At 37.0% G+C, this 19990-nt stretch overlaps 1 protein-coding gene across 2 annotated transcripts in view; it reads right to left on the bottom strand.

The window, feature by feature from the left end:
- Nucleotides 1-19990, bottom strand: part of ascc3 (activating signal cointegrator 1 complex subunit 3) — a 266202-nt gene that overhangs the window by 241209 nt on the left and 5003 nt on the right. For both annotated transcript variants that reach the window (XM_055209422.2, XM_055209423.2), the window contains exon 3: nucleotides 6066-6216. In XM_055209422.2, the coding sequence (XP_055065397.2) occupies nucleotides 6066-6216 (151 nt within the window). The remainder of the gene's footprint in view (nucleotides 1-6065; nucleotides 6217-19990) is intronic.

Below are 19990 nucleotides of genomic sequence, written 5' to 3'. Positions count from 1 at the left end.
TCCAATCAAAGTTCCTACCTATGCCATTTTACCCTGCTCTATCACAGTAAAAGTTCATACCTATACATTAAAATTAAAGTAAAAGCAGAGAAAACTATTCATGGCTGCTAACCACAGTACAACTCTGATTGATTTGCATTAAACTGAATTCTACCCATCACATACTCTGCTCTTTCCCCAAAAAAGTTCCTACCCATCTAATTTTACCTAGCTCTCTCCCAAAAATCTTCCTACCTTTCCCCATCGTACCCTGCTCTCTTCCAACCAAAGTTCCTATTCCATTCTACCCTGCTCTCCCAGTAAAAGGGCATACTGTAACTATCACCTTCTTACCCTGCTCTTTCACCAAAAAAGTTCCTACCTATACAATTTTACCTTGTTCTGTCCCAATAGAAGTTCTTAACATCCCCAACTTACCCTGCTTTCTTGTCAATGGGCGTTACTTTCATCCCCATCTTACCCTGCACTCTTCCAATCAAATTCCCACCTATTCCATTTAACCTTGCTCTATCCCCATCTTACTCCACATACTCCCAATTATAAAATTAAGGTAGAAACAGAGAAAACTATTCCTGGCTGTTAACCCCAGTACAGCTCTGATTAATTTGCATCAAACTGAATCCTACTTATCCCCAGCTTACCCTGCAAATGTCCTACCTATTCTATCTTACCCCACTTTCTCCTAATGATAAAATTAAGGTAGAAAACTATTCATGGCTGTTAACCACAGTACAGTTCTGAGTGATTTGCATCAAATTGAATTTGATGCAGCAGGACAGCTGAATGCCATTGAGGTGAAGTGCAGCTATATCCCCATGAATCATTAGATGCTAAATGTAATGCTGACATGTGGAAAATGATCCTGACCCTATAGTGGCTCCACTACCAGTGCTGTATAATTTCATTAGTGCTTCATGGCATTATGTAGAAAATGAACCACAGCAAAGTTGCTGAAAAGATAATCTATTTTGACAGATGGTTATGAAGGTTAAACTGGAGACATATGGTACAATATTGCTGAATTCAGTATTGATTCAGGAGCTGCTTTGTGTACAGCACTTTATTTGGATTGTTAACTAAATGATACACTACAGGTCAGAAATTTACGCTCAATTACTTCATAATTACATCATATTTTTTGTTTTGTTTTTCCAAAATAAATAGACACTGTTATGTTTTGAATCTTAAGTGAAGTCACCTTAGTTGTAAAAAAATTCCATCATCATTTAATCAAGCAGCTTCTTCAGCTTGAGATGTTTTTAACACCATTGGCCATGTCATAATTTGTTCCCAGTCAGATATAAAAAAAATTGAATACAAGAGAAGTTATTTTAATAAATTACGGTACGCACACAGTTGACGGTACCCACTAACTTCCTAAGCACTTTGGAAGTCAACGGAGAGCATCAAGTGTTTGCTTACCATCATCAAAATATCTTCTTGTATATTCAACTGAAAAAAAAAACAGTGTTAGAACATGAGGGTCAGTAACTGATGACAGAATTTTTATTTTTGGGTGAATTTTAAGAGCTCAAAGTAAACTTTTGGCAGTGGAGTAATTAAAGGGTTTTTAACGCAGTCCACACGAACCGTACCCCAGACCACCCTTTCAAGAAAACGGTTTTGGTTTCAGAACATTTTAATGAGCAAGAGTATGAGTAAATGTAAAGCTCAGTATTGATGCATCTCTACTAGATTTTAATTTGTACTGTAAAGTCACAATACCTAGTTACATTTAAAAAGAATGTTACTTAACTCAAACAATTGAGTATAACTATATGTAACTATATGTATCACAGTTGAAAAGGAGAAGAATTCCTTCAACCAATAAAACAGCACTTATTGCAACAAGCAGAAAAGGCTTGTTTGGATTTTCCTGACTTTGTGATATCACACAGATGAACACTGCAGTTCACTCCAAAACACTGACACCGACTTTTACAAAATCGCCTTCTGCAGACATTAGTGGATGAGAAATGGAGAGAATTCGAAACAGAAATTATGATTTGTTTATCAAACAACAATCTTACAGTCAAATATTCACATTGTGACCTATACACAGCAAATGTGCACAGTACATTACAGGTTCAACTGTTGTTTGTGAACAATTTCATGCAAATGTCAACTTTACTGATAGTATACAACTAAAACCTTTATTTTACAGTATTAAAGTGCTTGTAATGATCATGTCTTCCTTGTTGTTGTTTGCAAGTTTATAGTGACAAGATCATTGCAGTCCCACGTGTTATATGTGGAAACATGGCCATGTGCTTTCACATATAACATGTGGGACTGCCACAATCCTGTCACAATAAACTAGCAAACAACAACAAGGAAGACAAGATCATGACAGTGCTGTAGCACTGCCAAAGTTACATTTTCAACCAACCATATTTCATGCTTTCAAAAGAGAAATCAAAGGCTGACTTTATTCAGGCATGTGATTGGCAAAGGACAAAAAAGAAAAAAGAACGCACCGTACACCCCCGCACCCTGCTCGCAAAAACAAAATGCACACAATAAAACACATATATACAAAAAATACAACATAACTATTATAATTATTTAATTTTGATGGGCAATTTAAACGGTATACATTTAAAATGTAAGCATTTTACTAGTAACCGGAACAAGCTTTAATTAAATGTGTTGATAAATGTCCAAAGCTGTAACAAGTGGCATTCCCTTACTATTTTACATCTGTAATAATTTCATTTTACAGTAATCTGTAATAAGGTACAGAAATAGAATAAAATAAATAACAACACTGTTTTCATTCTATAAATTAAGTATAATTTTATTTTAAAGCTATAGAAGTGATTTTCCTTTTGTCTTCTGTAGTTTGATTTACAATGACACAAACGTAAGCATTTATTATAAGGGGAACTGTCTCTTAAGACGGATCTATACACTGACACATCTGATGTCCTTCTGAACTGTTCACTTATAATAACTGACTGTTTTTATAAGAATACCTGCCAAGGCTGTGGTATTACAAGATCATTTGTGTGTATGTGCTCTCTCAAGCACATAGAAATTATGTGTTTGCAGGCTTTTTGAAACGCGCATCTCCGTGCATGGGCTTTTGAGTTTTTGTCTATGAGTGAGTGCATTTCTATGCGCACATAAAACACCTCACGTTAGCATCTTTGTCTGAAATCGCCTAATTGTTAACATTTGTAAAGCTTATAAACGCATAAAAATGATAAACTTTCTACATTAATAGTTGTCTGATTTATGCTTATTTGAGCGGTTATTATTAAAGCGATTAGTTTCATGTAGGCTATGTGTGAATTTTTGCTTTCCCACAAAAAAATGTCTCAAAATGTCTCTTCTGACTGGGTGGATCAGTCGTTAATCTGTCAGCATTAACCAATTTGTATAAAAAAGTATTTAATGCAATATTTTGCAGTTTTAACATATTTATATTTACGTGTTTACAGTAGGCTAGTAGACCAATGTGACTTACAAGCGAGGAGTAGCCCATGTCCAACAATTGTTCCAATCCATTCCAATAAAATTCTTTCAGGTCACTTTACAATGTGAGTCTATGTATATATGTTGTTTTAACACCTTAAAATTCTACAGTGATAAGGTTTTACAGAGTTTTGTGTCTTAGGGCCAATCTCATTTCTCTGTCTTACCCCTTCCCCTTTATCTTCGTCTTCCCCTTGCCCCTCGAAACCGAGTAAAGGTGTAAGACAGATCGTTCGTCTAAAAAATGAGACAGCACTCGATTACCGTTTGCGTCACCTTCTAAAGAAGATGCCGTTGTCTCAGGTTGTGGTATCGATTGCCTGAGCGGAGCTCAACAAATAGCGCATAACTTAGCTGCTAGCTAGCGCCTTAACTAGCGATTCAAAACAAAAACATTACAATTAAAACCGCTTGAACAATTTATTAAAAGTATCATAAAACATGAGTGTCATAATATAATCTCAATTAAACTGCAGAAAATAACGTTACTCCTTGACAGTTCAATGTTCATCAATAAAACGTCTTGATGCCAGCTCTCCTGAGATATTCCTACCTTAACGTTTACCCCTCTCTTTCAAGTGTGGTCCTTATCACACTTCGTTTCAAGGGCTATGTATCCCTGCGCCTTGGCCCTAGCCCTTGATCAAACTGAGAATTGAGACACCACTTCGCCTCACATGAACGCGCAAAACCGAGGTGAAGGGGGAAGACAAAGAAATGAGACGCACTCTTATACTCGACCGATAACTTTAATGTATTCGCTCTGCGCATCCTCAACAAGCACGTATATGTTGGTACTTTTACATCACCTGCCTATCGTTTTTTTGCGGCGCAAAAGTAAAAAAAAAAACACCCCAAACTCGTCGGATTTACGTGAATTCAAGTCATCCCACAGAAGTCAGAAAATATTGAATATTGTTTGTAAACAATCATTTTTCACTTTGCAGAAAGATTGAGGCATGTCTAAAAAATAATAAATGCACTCACTTTGTCATAATAGCACTGCTTATTAAATTCATAAGGGTTATATTCGGAACGCTCTGTCACATCTATAATGTTTTATCATATAATAATTAAAAATACAAATAACTTTATATACATACCAAATTATGTCCATGCTATATATGATGGACAACTCTTCTGATTTCTTTTTGCTCTGATCAACCATAATGACGTGTTACATCAATGTTTTATTAATATACATCACCAGCTCTCATTTGTTTACCATAAAGTTGCTGAACTTTTGTATAAAGTTGATAAATTGTGCATCCTAACCATACTAATATATCATATGTCCTTTTATATTTGGTGATTTCAATGTCAATTAGATGTCGTCTTATGATTTTCAATAGTCTGGACAGCTTTTAAAACTGTCACGTCCGTAACATAGAAACATCAATGCCGTGTCTTTTCTCATAAACAGGATGTGTAAAATACAATAAATATTCATACAAACAGCCCACTCTTCTCTGCATGTCTAATTCCCTTATCTAAAATAGAAAAGTGTATAGACTGATATTTTTCTGACGTCTGGTAATAAATACATGTTTATGTTTCAAGTTTTGACAGCAGATGCCCCGCCCATAATGCAGGAATTTATCAAGTGTACAAACATGCTCAATTTAAGTTTATTGACAGCTGGGATATGCGGGGTCTGCCTGTTTGTGTGCTGCACCATATGTGTTGCGTTTTTTAATGCCAAGTCAAGTTAAAATCAGTTTACAGATAATGCTATTCGGTTATATCTTATAACATTACATGTAATATTACCTACTATTTAATTTTACTATTTACTATTGTTTAAAGGTGGCAAATAATGCATTGAAATAATATGTTAAACTGTTCTTTGATATCTACATTGAAGATATGTGACTTTTTTAAGTACAAAAATTATCCAGAGACGGTTTTACATGTCCATTTACAACCCTAGGATTTGCCTTTAGATTAAATGGTCAATTATTACCTTATTTGAAAGGTTTATGAATAATAATGTTGAGCTTTGCTCTGATTGGCTGTTTCACAGAACAGCTCCTTCAGTAGCTCTGTGTGTGTAAAAAGACCTTATGCTTGAGCCTGTATCAGACAAAGATACAGATTTTGACATTAGCATATATAGCATTAACTAGCATATAGAGCTAGCTCAGCTCAGCTCAGCTTTGTTTTTTCAGCATTGTAACAACATTGTAATTAATTTAATGTGTAATTTAATGTTGGGGGCATACATCTCGCCTGTGACATCACAGTTGGTGTTATGTTGAGATTGGTCTGTTTTCCAGCTGCCTTTTGCATGCAGGAGGTTTACATAAGGTGTTTGAGGATCACGAAATGTCATTACCATGTACAGAACTCATATTATTCATCTATGCCTACATAAATACAGTTTTACATTCTACTGCACCTTTAACCGAAATATTTAGTTGATCTATTCAGAAGCACCACTAAGCGTAGGAGGGCTTGAGACATCAAAACAAAATTGTTCCTATCATACTCATCACAGCATTTGTCTGCAAAGACTTCAAAATAAAGGTTCATATATTTATACAACAGTATAAATGAAAGTGCAAATAAATAAAGCATATTATAATTACCAATCTGTTTGGCGGCTTGAAGGACATTCTTTAGTTCCTGAGTGACCACTGGCTGATCTCTCTTCTCCAGATGTTGGGTCACAAACTGAACAATCTTCTGCCACGTCAGACCTTCCTGAGCAAATATTTTCTGCCTTTTAAGGCGCTTAGTCTACAAAGAGGTACATAAAACAAAAATGCATTAAATTTTTATGAACAATAGTTACAAGGAGTATGTTAGATTTGAGCTGAATATAATATTTACAACACCCATTAAATTCACGCAAATGGCAGAGACTTTTATATAAAGTGACATACAGTGCATTAAGGTATACATTTGATCAGTATGTGTGTTCCCACAACCTTTACACCCTGCTAATGCAATGCACTACCACTGAGCTACAATATATAACCAATAACTGCAGCTGAACACTGTGAATGTCAGTTAAAAATAATACTGATGATGAGGTGTTTTATGTCTAGTGCCATAGTAATACATTGCTGTTTTGGTTAGTACAGTCATATTAGTAAAAACTTTGCAAATACCATGAAACATGAAATTGTGTCTAAATGAGTGGGAATGTGCACGGTGTAGCTTCAGGTAAAAGAAGTGAAAAGTGTCCATTTTGGTCAAATTTGAAGTTTTATTAAATAAGTACATGTCTGGCAATTCCAATGCTCTAGATCTAAAATGAGATTTATGTGTACGTTTTCTGAGAGGAGTACCATCCTAAATATTTCCTAATACAAAGGATGCATATCCATCAGAACCAAAGCACTTGTGCATCTGTTTTGGTTTTAAAACATGCAGAAATGAGAAAATAAAGTGCAGGATTTGTTTGAAGAGTTTAAAGAGTTAAGAGAGATAAAGCGTGGGGCCTGGTTAAAGTTTAGATAATTATTTAAAGGAATAAGACATAAAAGAGATAAATCTCGCGCTGGTTGACTTGATTTTTTTCTCAGAATTGACTGCTGACTCAATTTTAAACCTGTTTAGAGTCAGATACTACATACTTCAAATCATACATCATATTTTAGGTTGTTTTAACAGAAAAAATAACGATTATTCATTTTAGACTCAATTTGCCAGGAGGGGTCATGCACATGTGACAAATTACAGCTCTGAACTAATTTGTGGAAGTTAAAAAAAATGGCCAACTTTGTCCAAGTATCTGCTTCAATCAATTGATACATTTGTGTCACGAAACAACCTTATGTCGATACCGAGCCTGGTACGATACACATAATAAAGAAGATATTTTATTATTATTATTATTTCCAAGGCAAGACAAAATGAACTGTTGAGTAAAATACTACATTTGGAATGAACTTGGGTATAAAAATAATTAATTCTGAAGCTGAAAATACATTAGACCATATGCTTTTACTTCCTTACTGTCTACATATACTGTAACTTATGTAGACCATTTTTATTGGTAAAATCAGACTTTGGCATTATCAGTAGGGATGCACCGAAATGAAAATTCTTGGCCGAAACCGAAAACAGGAAACCAAGGCCGAAAAACCGAAACCGAAACACCGAAATAAATTATTATGCCAGTTATTAGTACAATTGCATTTATGGCCATCACTGTGTACTAACTTTACTAGGGGTGTGTGACGAATAAAAAAACCCCACAGTTCGGATCACATTACAGTTTTTGAGGCACAGATCAGATTATTTTTCGGATCAGCAAAAAGGTGGCAAAAATCTAATAAACAATAAAGAAATTGCAAACATTTATAAAAAAGAACAAAGTTGTACATTAATAAGGTCTGAAATTAGCATTTTAACACAACTGAATGCTATTTTCACATATTATCTGTTCTGTTGTCAGACATATAGTGGCGTTTTCCCAGACAGGGATTAGACTAGTCCTAGACTAAAATAAATATAAGAGCTGTCCAAACTGAAAACATCTTGCCCTGACATACCTTTAAATACATCAGTGCCTTTAGTTTGTCCTCAAAATGCACACAAGTAATGTTTTTAGTAAGGCATGTTTGTTTAAACTAATTATATTTCCTAATTAAACTTACGTCTAGTTCTGGTTTAAGCTAATCTCTGTCCAGGAAACCACCCCAAAGACTATTAAAATAGTGACTAAAAAAGACCCAAAAACCTTGTTTAATCCAACCAGCTGTTACTTTAACTACTAAGTTACTAAAATCTTGATTTATAAACGAGACATCGCAGACAATTCGGCGCAAATTAAAAAATTGCCATTACACAGAGTTACTACAGAAGTCATGCGCGGGCTCGCGCACAAGCACATAGAGAACCAGTGTGTGTGGGAAAACATTGCTAACCTTTCATGATAAACTCCAATCAGTCATCTTCTCTGTCAGTAACATCTGACGTTTACGTGAAAATGCAAGTACACAGAGGAATCCGCATGGAAAACACAACTTTTAATTCTTTCACTCAGTGTCATGTATGAGAGACGCTGTCTAGGCGCTTCACGCACAGAGAGAGAGAGAGAGAGAGAGCGTGCACAAGAGAGGCACCACCGAGCGCTCACAACAATAAATGAAGCCGTTTTAAATGAAAATAAAAATGTAAATGTTGCGACCATTGTTGATTTTGTGGCGACCAAAATTTCGGTGCATCCCTAATTATCAGGAATAGGGGTGGGTGATAACTGGTAGATATAATAAACTGGTAGAAATTTGTGAACCGGTAGAGATTTTGGACTATCGTCTCCACCAAGGTTACACGAAAACGTAATGTTTGTACACGTTTTTAACCACTGCAGATTTAAAACAAGTTATTTTTAAGCTGTTAAAACACAAACAACAGATTTATATACGCACACTGTTTTTGTGTGAGATTAGCGCGCAAGTTGCGCATCCGCTGCCCATTAAGCTCATGAGCATTTTTGCCACTTTATTGGCCTTAAATATACATATGCGTCAAAACTCCCGTCTTTGCAAGTATCCTCATAAACACAACCATTTAGTTCTTAAGAGAAAGTAAACAGCTGATTAAGGAAACACATTTGTAACAGTATATTTGATCCATACTTTGGTCTTAAAGGGGAAGTTACCTATTTTTGCTCCTGTCTGTCACTCATGTTTTTGTAAAAATCTCTCACTGCTCTTGACACTTTTCTACCTTTAAAGGCGGAGTCTACGATGTTTGAAAGCCAATGTTGATATTTGAAATCACCCAAACAAACACGCCCCTACACCAATAGAATCTGGACCTTCTGTTGATAGACCCGCCCCACACATACGCAACCTGGCATTTGATTTAATTTGATTGGCTATAAGTGTGTTTTGGTAGTCGGCCCGTCTCCTTTTCCAACGTGTTTTTCAAACATCGTGGACTCCGCCTTTAATAAGATATTTACATTATTATCATTCTTTCATCACTGACGGTTAATCTTCAGTAAGCTTGAGTTTTTTTATTTCTTTCTTTATACTTGTATATGTTTTTGTGAGAATTACAAAAATTCGATGGCATTAAATATTTTAATAACATAGAAACCCTATTAAATGATTAAAAAAACTCTACCATGATACATATCTTAAAATGAATCCTATCGTGATATAAGATTTTGGTCATATCACCCACCCCTAATCAGGACCCACAAATATTCACCCATTGCACTTCTATACATTATAATCATAGTTAAAGTAGTTTGACTTAGTACTGTCTCAAACGCTGTAAACTTTTTTCTCATGCAGTGCTCCCATTTTCAATGCAGCCATTAGTTGGAACTGTACTCAGACAAGCCGCTCGCACAAAGGCTCTGCTGGTGCTCGCTGTGTCCCTCCTCTCTGCCTAATGCACTTAAGTACATGATAAGAATAAACCATCTAAAATGCTTTGAATATTCATATTGCTAAAACTAAATGCAATATGGAGAACTAAATGATGTTAGCGCTTTCTTTTTGAGTGGCACCACTTTAAATGAAGTTCACGCTTATACTGTGAGTGCACGCTTCACTGCGGACGCGCTTCAGATGAGCAATGAAATCAATCACAGCTCTAATCACAAAGCTTGTCAAAACGACTATTGCTAAACCTCCCAATTCTCCAAATTCTGTGTCCATTTACTCACTCTCATGTTGTTCTCATGCATCACACAAGTTTACCTGCATCATAATGAAACTATTTGCATTTTTTGGTGAATTGTAGACCCCTTCACGGTTCACGTCACAGGCGGTTCCCACTGTGCATGTCGGGGTCAGAAAAGTCATCACAGCAGACTGAGTTGCGTATTATTCGGTATCGTCAAAAATGCCTACTTATGTCGTGGGCTGTGAAAATCGCACCAGGTCTGCAGTTAAGTTTTCGCGATTCATAGAGAATCTAAAAAAAAAAAATACAACATCTGCGGCTGCAAGCAATTAACATGCAGACTGAATGCAAAGATCAAAGAGGCTTGTGTTTGTAGTGCTCACTTCATTTCAGGTAAGTCATCATTTTTTTGGCCCTGTTAGATTAAACTAGAAAGCCTAAATGGTATGAACAGTTTGACCCCATGCAGCACGTGCACCCGATAGTCATTCACTATTTACAAACCTTGAAGGGGTCTATACCTTATACAGTAAGGTGAGTGTTTTATCAAACTAATTCTACATCGCAAATCATAGCCTAAATGCTAGCATATAGCATTAACTAGCATAATAATTTGTTTTAGCATTGTAACATTATTCTAATTAATTTAATGTAAATGGACAGCATTTAAATAGCGCTTTTAACAGACCTATGGCCATCCAAAGCACTTTACAATTAGCCTCACATTCACCCATTCACTCACACATTCATGCACCGACGGCGGTGTCAGCCATGCAAGGCGCCATCCAGCTCATAGGGAGCAGCTGGGGTTAGGTGTCTTGCTCAAGGACACCTCGACACTTGGTCAGGTGGAGCCGGGGATTGAACCACCAACCTTCCGGTTTGTAGACAACCTACATGAAACACTAGGCCACTGCCACTAATGTGAAATTTAATGTTGAGGGCATACATCTTGACTGTAACGTCACAGTCGGTGTTATGTTGAGATTGGTCTGTTTTCCAGCAGTCTTTTGCATGCACAAGGTTTACAAAAGAAGGAGAAAACAATCGTGTTTGAGGCTCATGATATGTCATTACCATGTACAGAACTCTTATTATTCATCTATGCCTAATACAGTTTTACATTCTACGGCACATTTAAATATTATAAAACTTTATTAACAAAACTAATAAGCATCGTCTTGTTAGTCAGCTGGAGTCGCCTTACTCTCATTAAGTGATAAATGTAATCCGACACCTGCTGCTCATCTGTGCTGCGTTCAGCTCACACTCTGCTCTCTAACTGAACTAAATGATTTTGTTACTATAAAAATTCAAAACGCCCGTGGGGATGTTGTGGTGGACAAGTGATGCAATCGCTGAGAGGCTAATGCACCAGTAACACAGACTATCGCAGTAAGCTTTATATTGACGCAGTTTTATATCGAAAATGCCAATACAACGTGCATTGTTACACTCCTTCAGCGCAGTGTTCCCACTCCCGGAGGGGACCCAAATAGGAAAAACTGTTATTGAGCATAATTGCAGATAACTGATAATTCCGACTATTGTTAAAAAGACAGATTAACCTGCAAAAATAAATTATATATCATTGTTCAAAATGAATCTAGTTTTACTGTTTAGTAATATGTATTGCCATAACCTGTAAAAAATCCAACTTCAAAATGTTCTTTCAACAAAGATAACTAAGTAACTTGAACAAATATTTTTTTGTTGAAGAAGGTCAATTCATTATTTTGTGTTCACTGAATGAAAAAAGCATAATTATTCAGCTAACAAGTATTATTTTGTTGACTGGACTTAGATATATACGTTTTTGTCCAATTCGTTCACCCAACTTGCCAAACTGAGTAATCTGAACAAGCAATTAAAAAAACAATGGTCGGAATGGTTCCCAGCATGCATTGCGAAATGTTCACTTCTTTGGTTAATATTACTAAAAACATTACTGTTTTAATGCTTGCTGTATTTATTAATGTTGTTAATCGTCGCTGCCCGATGAAACTCACGTATGTCCAAAACGGTTACTTTTCAGGAAGTGAAAAAAACACTGTACTTGGTACGGCATCTTTACATGTAACCATATTCTTGCCAGTGTAATGATATAATCCACATTTGACCAAAATTTAGTTTAAATGGACATACGTGCATATTTTATAGTAACGGTGGTCAATACGCGTTCTTCCGATCATTAATTAGAAAGGTCAAGCCGCATTTCATATTGACAGATGAATACGCTCAGTTTATTAAATAGCCTACATCTTAGTTTATTAAATATGCTTTGTTTATTTTAATATTAATTATACATTTATTAAATGTCTCTTGCAAACTATGAAGGGACAATGAATCAATACACTGACATGGTAATGCTAGACAGATTTGCACAGTCCTACCGTAATTTTGTCACTCCTAGACGTACATCTGGCGTCAGGGGGAAACCTCAATGAAGGAAAGTCACTGTGTCACCAGGCTATGTTTATTCGGCTATCCAGTGCTGTGCTTCTATGAAACTTCACGCGACTGGCGAGATGCTTCGACAGGGCGGGAGACACCAAATGGATATACGTGAAAATCAGATGACATGATTTCACAACTTTTCATTGGCCATTTAGATATGAAGCATACTGTATACGGAAATGAACCGGGACATTCAATCCGTCAAAAAATCTCAAAATCGGCAACATGGACATAGGTGGTTTTCATCGGACAGCGACAAAATGTTAGTTATATGTCGTATTTAGAGTTATTTTGAAAAAAGATGTTTGTTCATTGTTACCATGATTGAGAAGTGTGTGTTCAGTGTAGAGGGCAGCACCGTGGGTTAGTCCGCAGCATTGTTGCCTCAAAGCAAAAAGGTCTCTGATTCAAGAAAGGGCTAAGTCAGATAAAGACTTTGCTTAGGAGACCTTTCTCTGTACACTCCCAGTCTAAAACATGCAGGTTAGCTGAATTTGGATATACTAAATTACTCTTAACCCAACTTAGTTACTAGTTGAGTAACCACAGAAATTTGGTTATTGCCTAATCAGTTTAAGTTGGCTCAACTTGTTGGTTTAAGTTGACATTCCTCAGTAAATTGAGTTAGGTGACCTACATCATCCAAGAGTAGAGTAAAAAAGCTGTGCATCAAGTTGAAAATTTAAGTAAAGTCAACTTTTTATTTTTAACAGTGTAATGCAAGTAATGAAAAGTAATTTTTCTTTAGATATATTTTGTAAATAAGCCAGCAATATTTGAATCTATACCGGGCAACAGTGGTTGTCTGGTTGAAATAGTGGGCACTTCAAATGCATAAATACTGAATATTTGAAAAAAAAAGATCTATGGGGTTCTATGCAGCTCTCCTATCTATGTTAAACTAGTAAAGCCAATCTGAAATTGTCTTATTTAAGAGCACATTAATGAAACATATGTTCCACTGCACACATCTGACGGACACAATATGATGGGTATTTAAAAAAGCTAATCAGTTTGTGCTCAATAGGTCCCGTCACCAGGGCAGTAAGTAAATTAACACTACGACATTGTATCAGCACTTTAGTGCCCTCTAAAACTCAACATTATGAAGCATGCCCTCAGATAAACCTGCAACCTTTGCTCTTCATCCAAGAACAGCAGCGGTGCCCATAAAGATATTTAAATATAGAGATGAGTGAAGAAAAGATTCCTGCTGAGCCGAGGTACAGGCTTCTGATTCCTCAAAATCCCAATAATCAGAAAGACTACAGAAAAAAAGCCGTCAAAGCTCATACAATTCACAAGGATTCTCAAGGTTGGACCGACAGGATTAAATGAAGTGTAGAAGGAAGGACATCAGATTACAAAAAGACAAATGATGTTTTGGCTATTAATTAGAGCGATGTATATCTCTTGGCTGATATTATCAGCTTAACACAGCACTGTAGATGTGGCTTTAATGGCTTGAGTTCACCTTATATCACAACATTTTTAAAGACTGGAAAGAAACCATCATAGCTAAACCATTAATTAACTTTTGCTGATTATGTGCTAAGCCTTAACAACATGACTAGATGTGACTGTTAAAATCTATACAGGCATTGCTTTTGCATTCAGGCCTAAACATAACTAGATTATAACATTTTCCAAAAAAATATAAGCAGGACAGAGCTCCAGAGCTGCATCTAAATGTAAAATTGCAAGTTATCTTTTTGCAGAGATGGTATAGCGTTATGTAATTTTGTATGTAACATCAATGTATTTTTAAATATTAGAATTGCAAAATTTGCATGTTGTGACTTTTATGTGTGTCTTCTGTAAGCAGTAGCCATGATTCATATCATTTGTTGATGTAATAAAATGAAATGCGCATGAAGGTTTCACAAAATTAAGATTGCAAAAAATATGTACGGGTAATACAAAATCACCTTTCAGCAACAGAGAAACAACGTTAAGCAAAACTATCATATCTGTTAAGCACCAACCTTGATGATACACCTGCTAATTAGAGCCCGACCGATATGCGTTTTTTCGGGGCCGATGCCGATACAGATATTAGGGAGTAAAAAAAGACCGATAACGATATATCGGCCGATATTCTTTATGTGTATATTATAGTTCAGTATATACTACAGTATATTATGCTAAAGTACTGTACAAAGAATACACTATATGCTTTAACATAATATACTGTATATGAATAAATACAATGCAATGCAATGATCACTCACATATGTGGTGATCACTCACAAATGTGGTGATCCAACACTTATATTGATGTGACAAAGATATGTACTATAGGCAAGAAGTTAACAATAAACTTTATTATCCAATATTAGTTGGATATCAGTGCACTAAACAGTAAACTTGACTTATTATAAATAACTTTAAAACACAAAGAGAACAAAATACATAAAACTTGCATCATTTGCAGTTTTGACGAGAATAACGTTATAAAGAGAAACTTATGAAGTCATTGATTATTAGCTTTACAGTAAGTTGTGTACTTCACAAATTAGTTAGCCACTCACAGTTACGAAGACAATGCTTGACGGAGCACATACTAATGTACACTATGTTTAATGTTGTGCACAACGTTTTTATAACACAAACCCAGGGTTCCGTGCAAACTTTAGACTTTTATAAAAATAAAGCGTCTTCGCTCCGCCTCTTTTATTTAGCAAGGGTGTAGAGTTGCGCAAGCTTATTGAATCAATTGCTCTGAAATGAGCATGTTACCTAAAAACACAAGCAGCAGTAATCTCATATAGTGATATATAAGTGCACGGCTGCGCGTAGTTTAAACGTGTCATTTCTCCGTCTCGCGTCATTTCTCCCGCTTGCGTTTTAACTCGCAAGTCGACAAAGAGACGGATTAAAAACACCAAATGTAAGCGGGATTGCGTCTCTCTTGTCCATTTATAATCCAATCGACCAAAGCGCGTCTTAATACCAGGTGTAAAAATGTTGTGAAGAAGACACTGCGTGACTGCTTCCATGCCACCTGAACTGAGAGACTGACTGAAGTGAAGGGGCGGGGGATTGGCTGGTGTCACTACAGTGAGTGATCTGGGTCACCATTAGCAACCAGTATGGCGCACTCTGCTGGACAAACAAGTACTTACATCTTTCAAATGCATTTAATGTGTTCTGTAACAAACGTTCATATCGGCGCATATCTGCGGCTTATACGCCGATACAGATATATCTGCGACATGCTCATATCGGCCGATAAAATCGGCAAAACGATAAATCGGTCGGGCTCTACTGCTAATAAACAAACATCAAAGAGAGAACAACAGAGGACAGTGTTTCCTCTAGGATTTTTTTCAGCTGTGGCGGCAGGGGGCGCCCATGATGATTATAAATTTACATTATTTTTTTTAAAGTAGGCTACAGTAAACTAACATGTATTTTTTTTTCATTTTCATGCTGTCATTTACTTTTCCTTATATTTATAGCATATTGCTTTTCTATGTTTGATCTAAAATGTATTTTCTTAAAAAACGTTACATAGCTACGTACGTAGTTCGGATATTTCATTGTAGTTTTAATGTAGTGTGCATTGCAAGTTGTGCTCGTGTTTAGCGTTACAGAGCTGTTGCAAACTCACGCACAGTCCTGTTTGATAATCCGCACCACTGTGATTGACCGAACATCCATCAGCAGCAATTTTATTTCACACCCGGACCATTTGACCCCGAGCCGGTCACACCGCAAATCGCGCAGTTGAATAGAAACCTTTAACGGTCTTCAGACAGATCTTAAACACAAAGCACGGTGCCATTTAAAAACGAGTCGAATTTTGGTCTTGGATGTTAGACCCGCATTTTACTCTTGTCTATTGAGTCCCGACCTGCATCTACAACGCAAATGACGCGCGAAAAGCCTATTATTACACCCATTACATCAAATATTATGCGGTTCACCCGCGGGTACCCCGACCATGCTGTTTCGTCTGAAAACAGATTAAACAGTCTCACAGTCTGCCGTTTCTATTACCAACGTTCTTCTCTTCCACGGGAATAATGTAAGTTTCCTTACAAACAGATTCGACTATTAATGTCTTGCAGTCGCATATAAGTAGTATTCAGTATTTAGCCTTTTGTATTTGGACAAATATCATATCATTTAATGTGAAACCGAGTGTCGATCTAAAGCACAGAAGATTGATTGACAGCTGAGCGGTCAGCAGCGCGCTACTGCGCTTATAGCCTATATTCTGAATAACTAATGACCAGATAAGTTGATAATATGAGTACAGTGATTCCAAATGAATGTCCAAAAAACTTGTAATATGTTAAATCGAAAGTTTAATCATGTCTTTTATCGCAGCCCTGCGCTGCGTCCGTGTATATGCGCCTGTGAACATCAAATGCGTGATGACCTTGCACCTTAAATTACCCTAAATTTATAGTCATAAAGATAAAAGTAAAACAATATTCGAAACTTCAAATTATGTATTTTTATTTGTGTAAACTCACAATAAGGAGAAAACTTTGTGCTTATTTAAAATCATTAAAAACATGACGTGCTTTCTGCTGCTTTGGTTGTAGAGCGCGTCACAAAAAAAACAGAAACTCAAATACTTTTTTATTCGTTTTGTCAATTTAATTATTATTTAAGTGTAACATATTTCGTATCGGCTTATTTATTTTATTATTATTTCTCAAAACAGAGACGTAGCCTAATCATCCTCTGTTGATTTAAATCTATTTGTTCATTAAACTAAACCCATGGAAGAAATTGATACTTTGTTTAGGAGATTTATTTATAAATGAGTTAACAACGCGAATCCAGAAAGGAATTTATTTCTAACCCCTCGTTCAGACAGCCAGCGACATTATCGCTGTGTGTCGCTTGTCTCTTTCAATGAGGCGTTTCTAAATCTGCTTGTGATAAACAAATGAGTACCATCCACGCCAATAACTGACGAGAGAAGGATGACGTGAACTCCACTGCTTTGTTCTTATTGGTAGTCGCTCCCGAAAGTCGCTCGACATTTGCATAAAGTTAAACTTTTCTTAACTTTCTCGCGTCGCTGGACACGCCCATACGGTCGCCAACGGTCACTGTCGCTCGTGTCGCCGGAAGTCGCCAGGTTTCCATTGAAATGAATGAGATCGCGTCGCTCTGCTACTGCTTGTCGTTGGCTGTCTGAACGAGGGGTCAGACAGCCAGTCTGGCAGGGCGGACATTCCTGTAGCTTTTTTGCGAGCTGCCGCCGTGGGTTTTGTCTAGAAGGGATACAGCAAATGCCGAAAAATTTAGAATTAGATTTGGAGGCAGGATTATTAGGATGAAAACAGCTGCTCTGGCTAAAAGAGATACAAATACATACTACAATCGTGTGAAATTTTGTATTTAGAGTTGGGTTTGGTTGAAGGATTAGGATAAAACAGTGTTCATCCAGCGAGATTTCGTTTGCTGTATCCCTTCTATCCACAACCGCAGGCGTGGCGGGGATGTTTTAGGCATGGCGGGCCGCCACGGTTGAATGTATATAGCGGAAACACTGGAGGATCATTTGTCCATGTCAGTCAGTAAACACCTCAGTAAAAGTGCTAACAACAACAAGTTAGACATGGTAAGTGACAAACGCATAATTTAAAAACAGCACTGAAGACTCTGTGAGCAGCAAGCGCTAATTTTAACAACACCGCCGTAGACGCCGTAAGTGGCCAACGCTTATTTTAACAACACCGCCATAGACACAGCGAGTAGGGATGTAACGATTAATCGTTCTAGCACTGAAGACTCTGTGAGCAGCAAGCGCTAATTTTAACAACACCGCCGTAGACGCCGTAAGTGGCCAACGCTTATTTTAACAACACCGCCATAGACACAGCGAGTAGGGATGTAACGATTAATCGTTCTAGCACTGAAGACTCTGTGAGCAGCAAGCGCTAATTTTAACAACACCGCCGTAGACGCCGTAAGTGAGCCGTAAGTGAGCAGCAAGCGCTAATTTTAACAACACCGCCGTAGACGCCGTAAGTGGCCAACGCTTATTGTAACAACACCGCCATAGACACAGCGAGTAGGGATGTAACGATTAATCGTTCTAGCACTGAAGACTCTGTGAGCAGCAAGCGCTAATTTTAACAACACCGCCGTAGACGCCGTAAGTGAGCCGTAAGTGAGCAGCAAGCGCTAATTTTAACAACACCGCCGTAGACGCCGTAAGTGGCCAACGCTTATTGTAACAACACCGCCATAGACACAGCGAGTAGGGATGTAACGATTAATCGTTCTAGCACTGAAGACTCTGTGAGCAGCAAGCGCTAATTTTAACAATACCGCCGTAGACGCCGTAAGTGGCCAACGCTTATTTTAACAACACCGCGAGTAGGGATGTAACGATTAATCGTGTGTCCCATTAAAAATGGTTGTCTGAATTCGATTCTGAATCGCAAGGCTGCGATTCTTTGTTTCAGTGTACTACGGCATTTGGTCAGTAGGAAGTCCTTATCAATTTAAAATCATTATGAGTCGGAGTCGTTTATAAAGTGCATTTAAAAAAGCAACACTCGTTAAACAAAATCATTCAAAATATTCTTTATTATCATGAGAATACCTGAAACAATCTGAAGAACAGCGATATAAATATTCCTGTAGACATTTCCTGGAATAGCATTCATAATACTACTTCTTCTGTGGCACAAAGGAATTTTCTGCACGAGAGCATCCCCTGGCTTTGGGATGTGCCGGGATATCACCGTAATTCATTAAAATTTATTCATTGAGAAAACGTGCATTTGCACTGTTAATCGTTACACCACTAACCGCGAGCAGCAAACGTTTATTTTAACAACAGTGGAGTAGACATGGTAAGCTTTAAACACTTATTTTAAAGTCCCCCTGTTGTCGATAATTTCTAAAAACTCATCTTTGAGCATCAGAATAGAATATGTTCAAGTTTTTCCTGTCACAGTATTTTCTTCATGTTTTAAAGCAGCTTGATGGTAACTCTAAATCCCAGCCTCATTGAGTATACGTAGATCTATGAATATGCAAATTAGTCCCCGCCTTCACTCTTTCACACCACCTCAGACTAGGGGTGGGCGATAAACCGGTAGCCATTGAAACACAGACAACAGATCTGTATGCGTGTGTTCTTTCTGTGTTTCAGGACCGGGCAAGTCGCGCGACCGTTGCTCATTAAGCTCGTGAGCATTTTCCCGCTTTATTGGCCTTAAATAGACATATGCGTCAAAATTCATGTTTTTGCAAGCATCCTCATAAACACGACCAGTTAGGTCTTAAGAGAATGTAAACAGCTAAAAGAGAAAGCGCATGTGTAACAGTGTATTGGATCTGGACTTGAGAGAAAATCTCTCACTGCTCCTGGTTAAATCACTTTTCTACCTTAAATAAAAATATATATAGGCCTATACATACAGTATTGTTCAAAATAATAGCAGTACAATGTGACTAACCAAAATCAAGGTTTTTAGTATAT

The sequence above is a fragment of the Misgurnus anguillicaudatus genome, chromosome 10 (genome assembly GCF_027580225.2).
Source record: "Misgurnus anguillicaudatus chromosome 10, ASM2758022v2, whole genome shotgun sequence".
In the NCBI taxonomy this organism is placed as follows: domain Eukaryota; kingdom Metazoa; phylum Chordata; class Actinopteri; order Cypriniformes; family Cobitidae; genus Misgurnus; species Misgurnus anguillicaudatus.
Note: the sequence above shows the minus strand (reverse complement) of the source record. Positions and strands in the feature narration are given on the sequence as shown.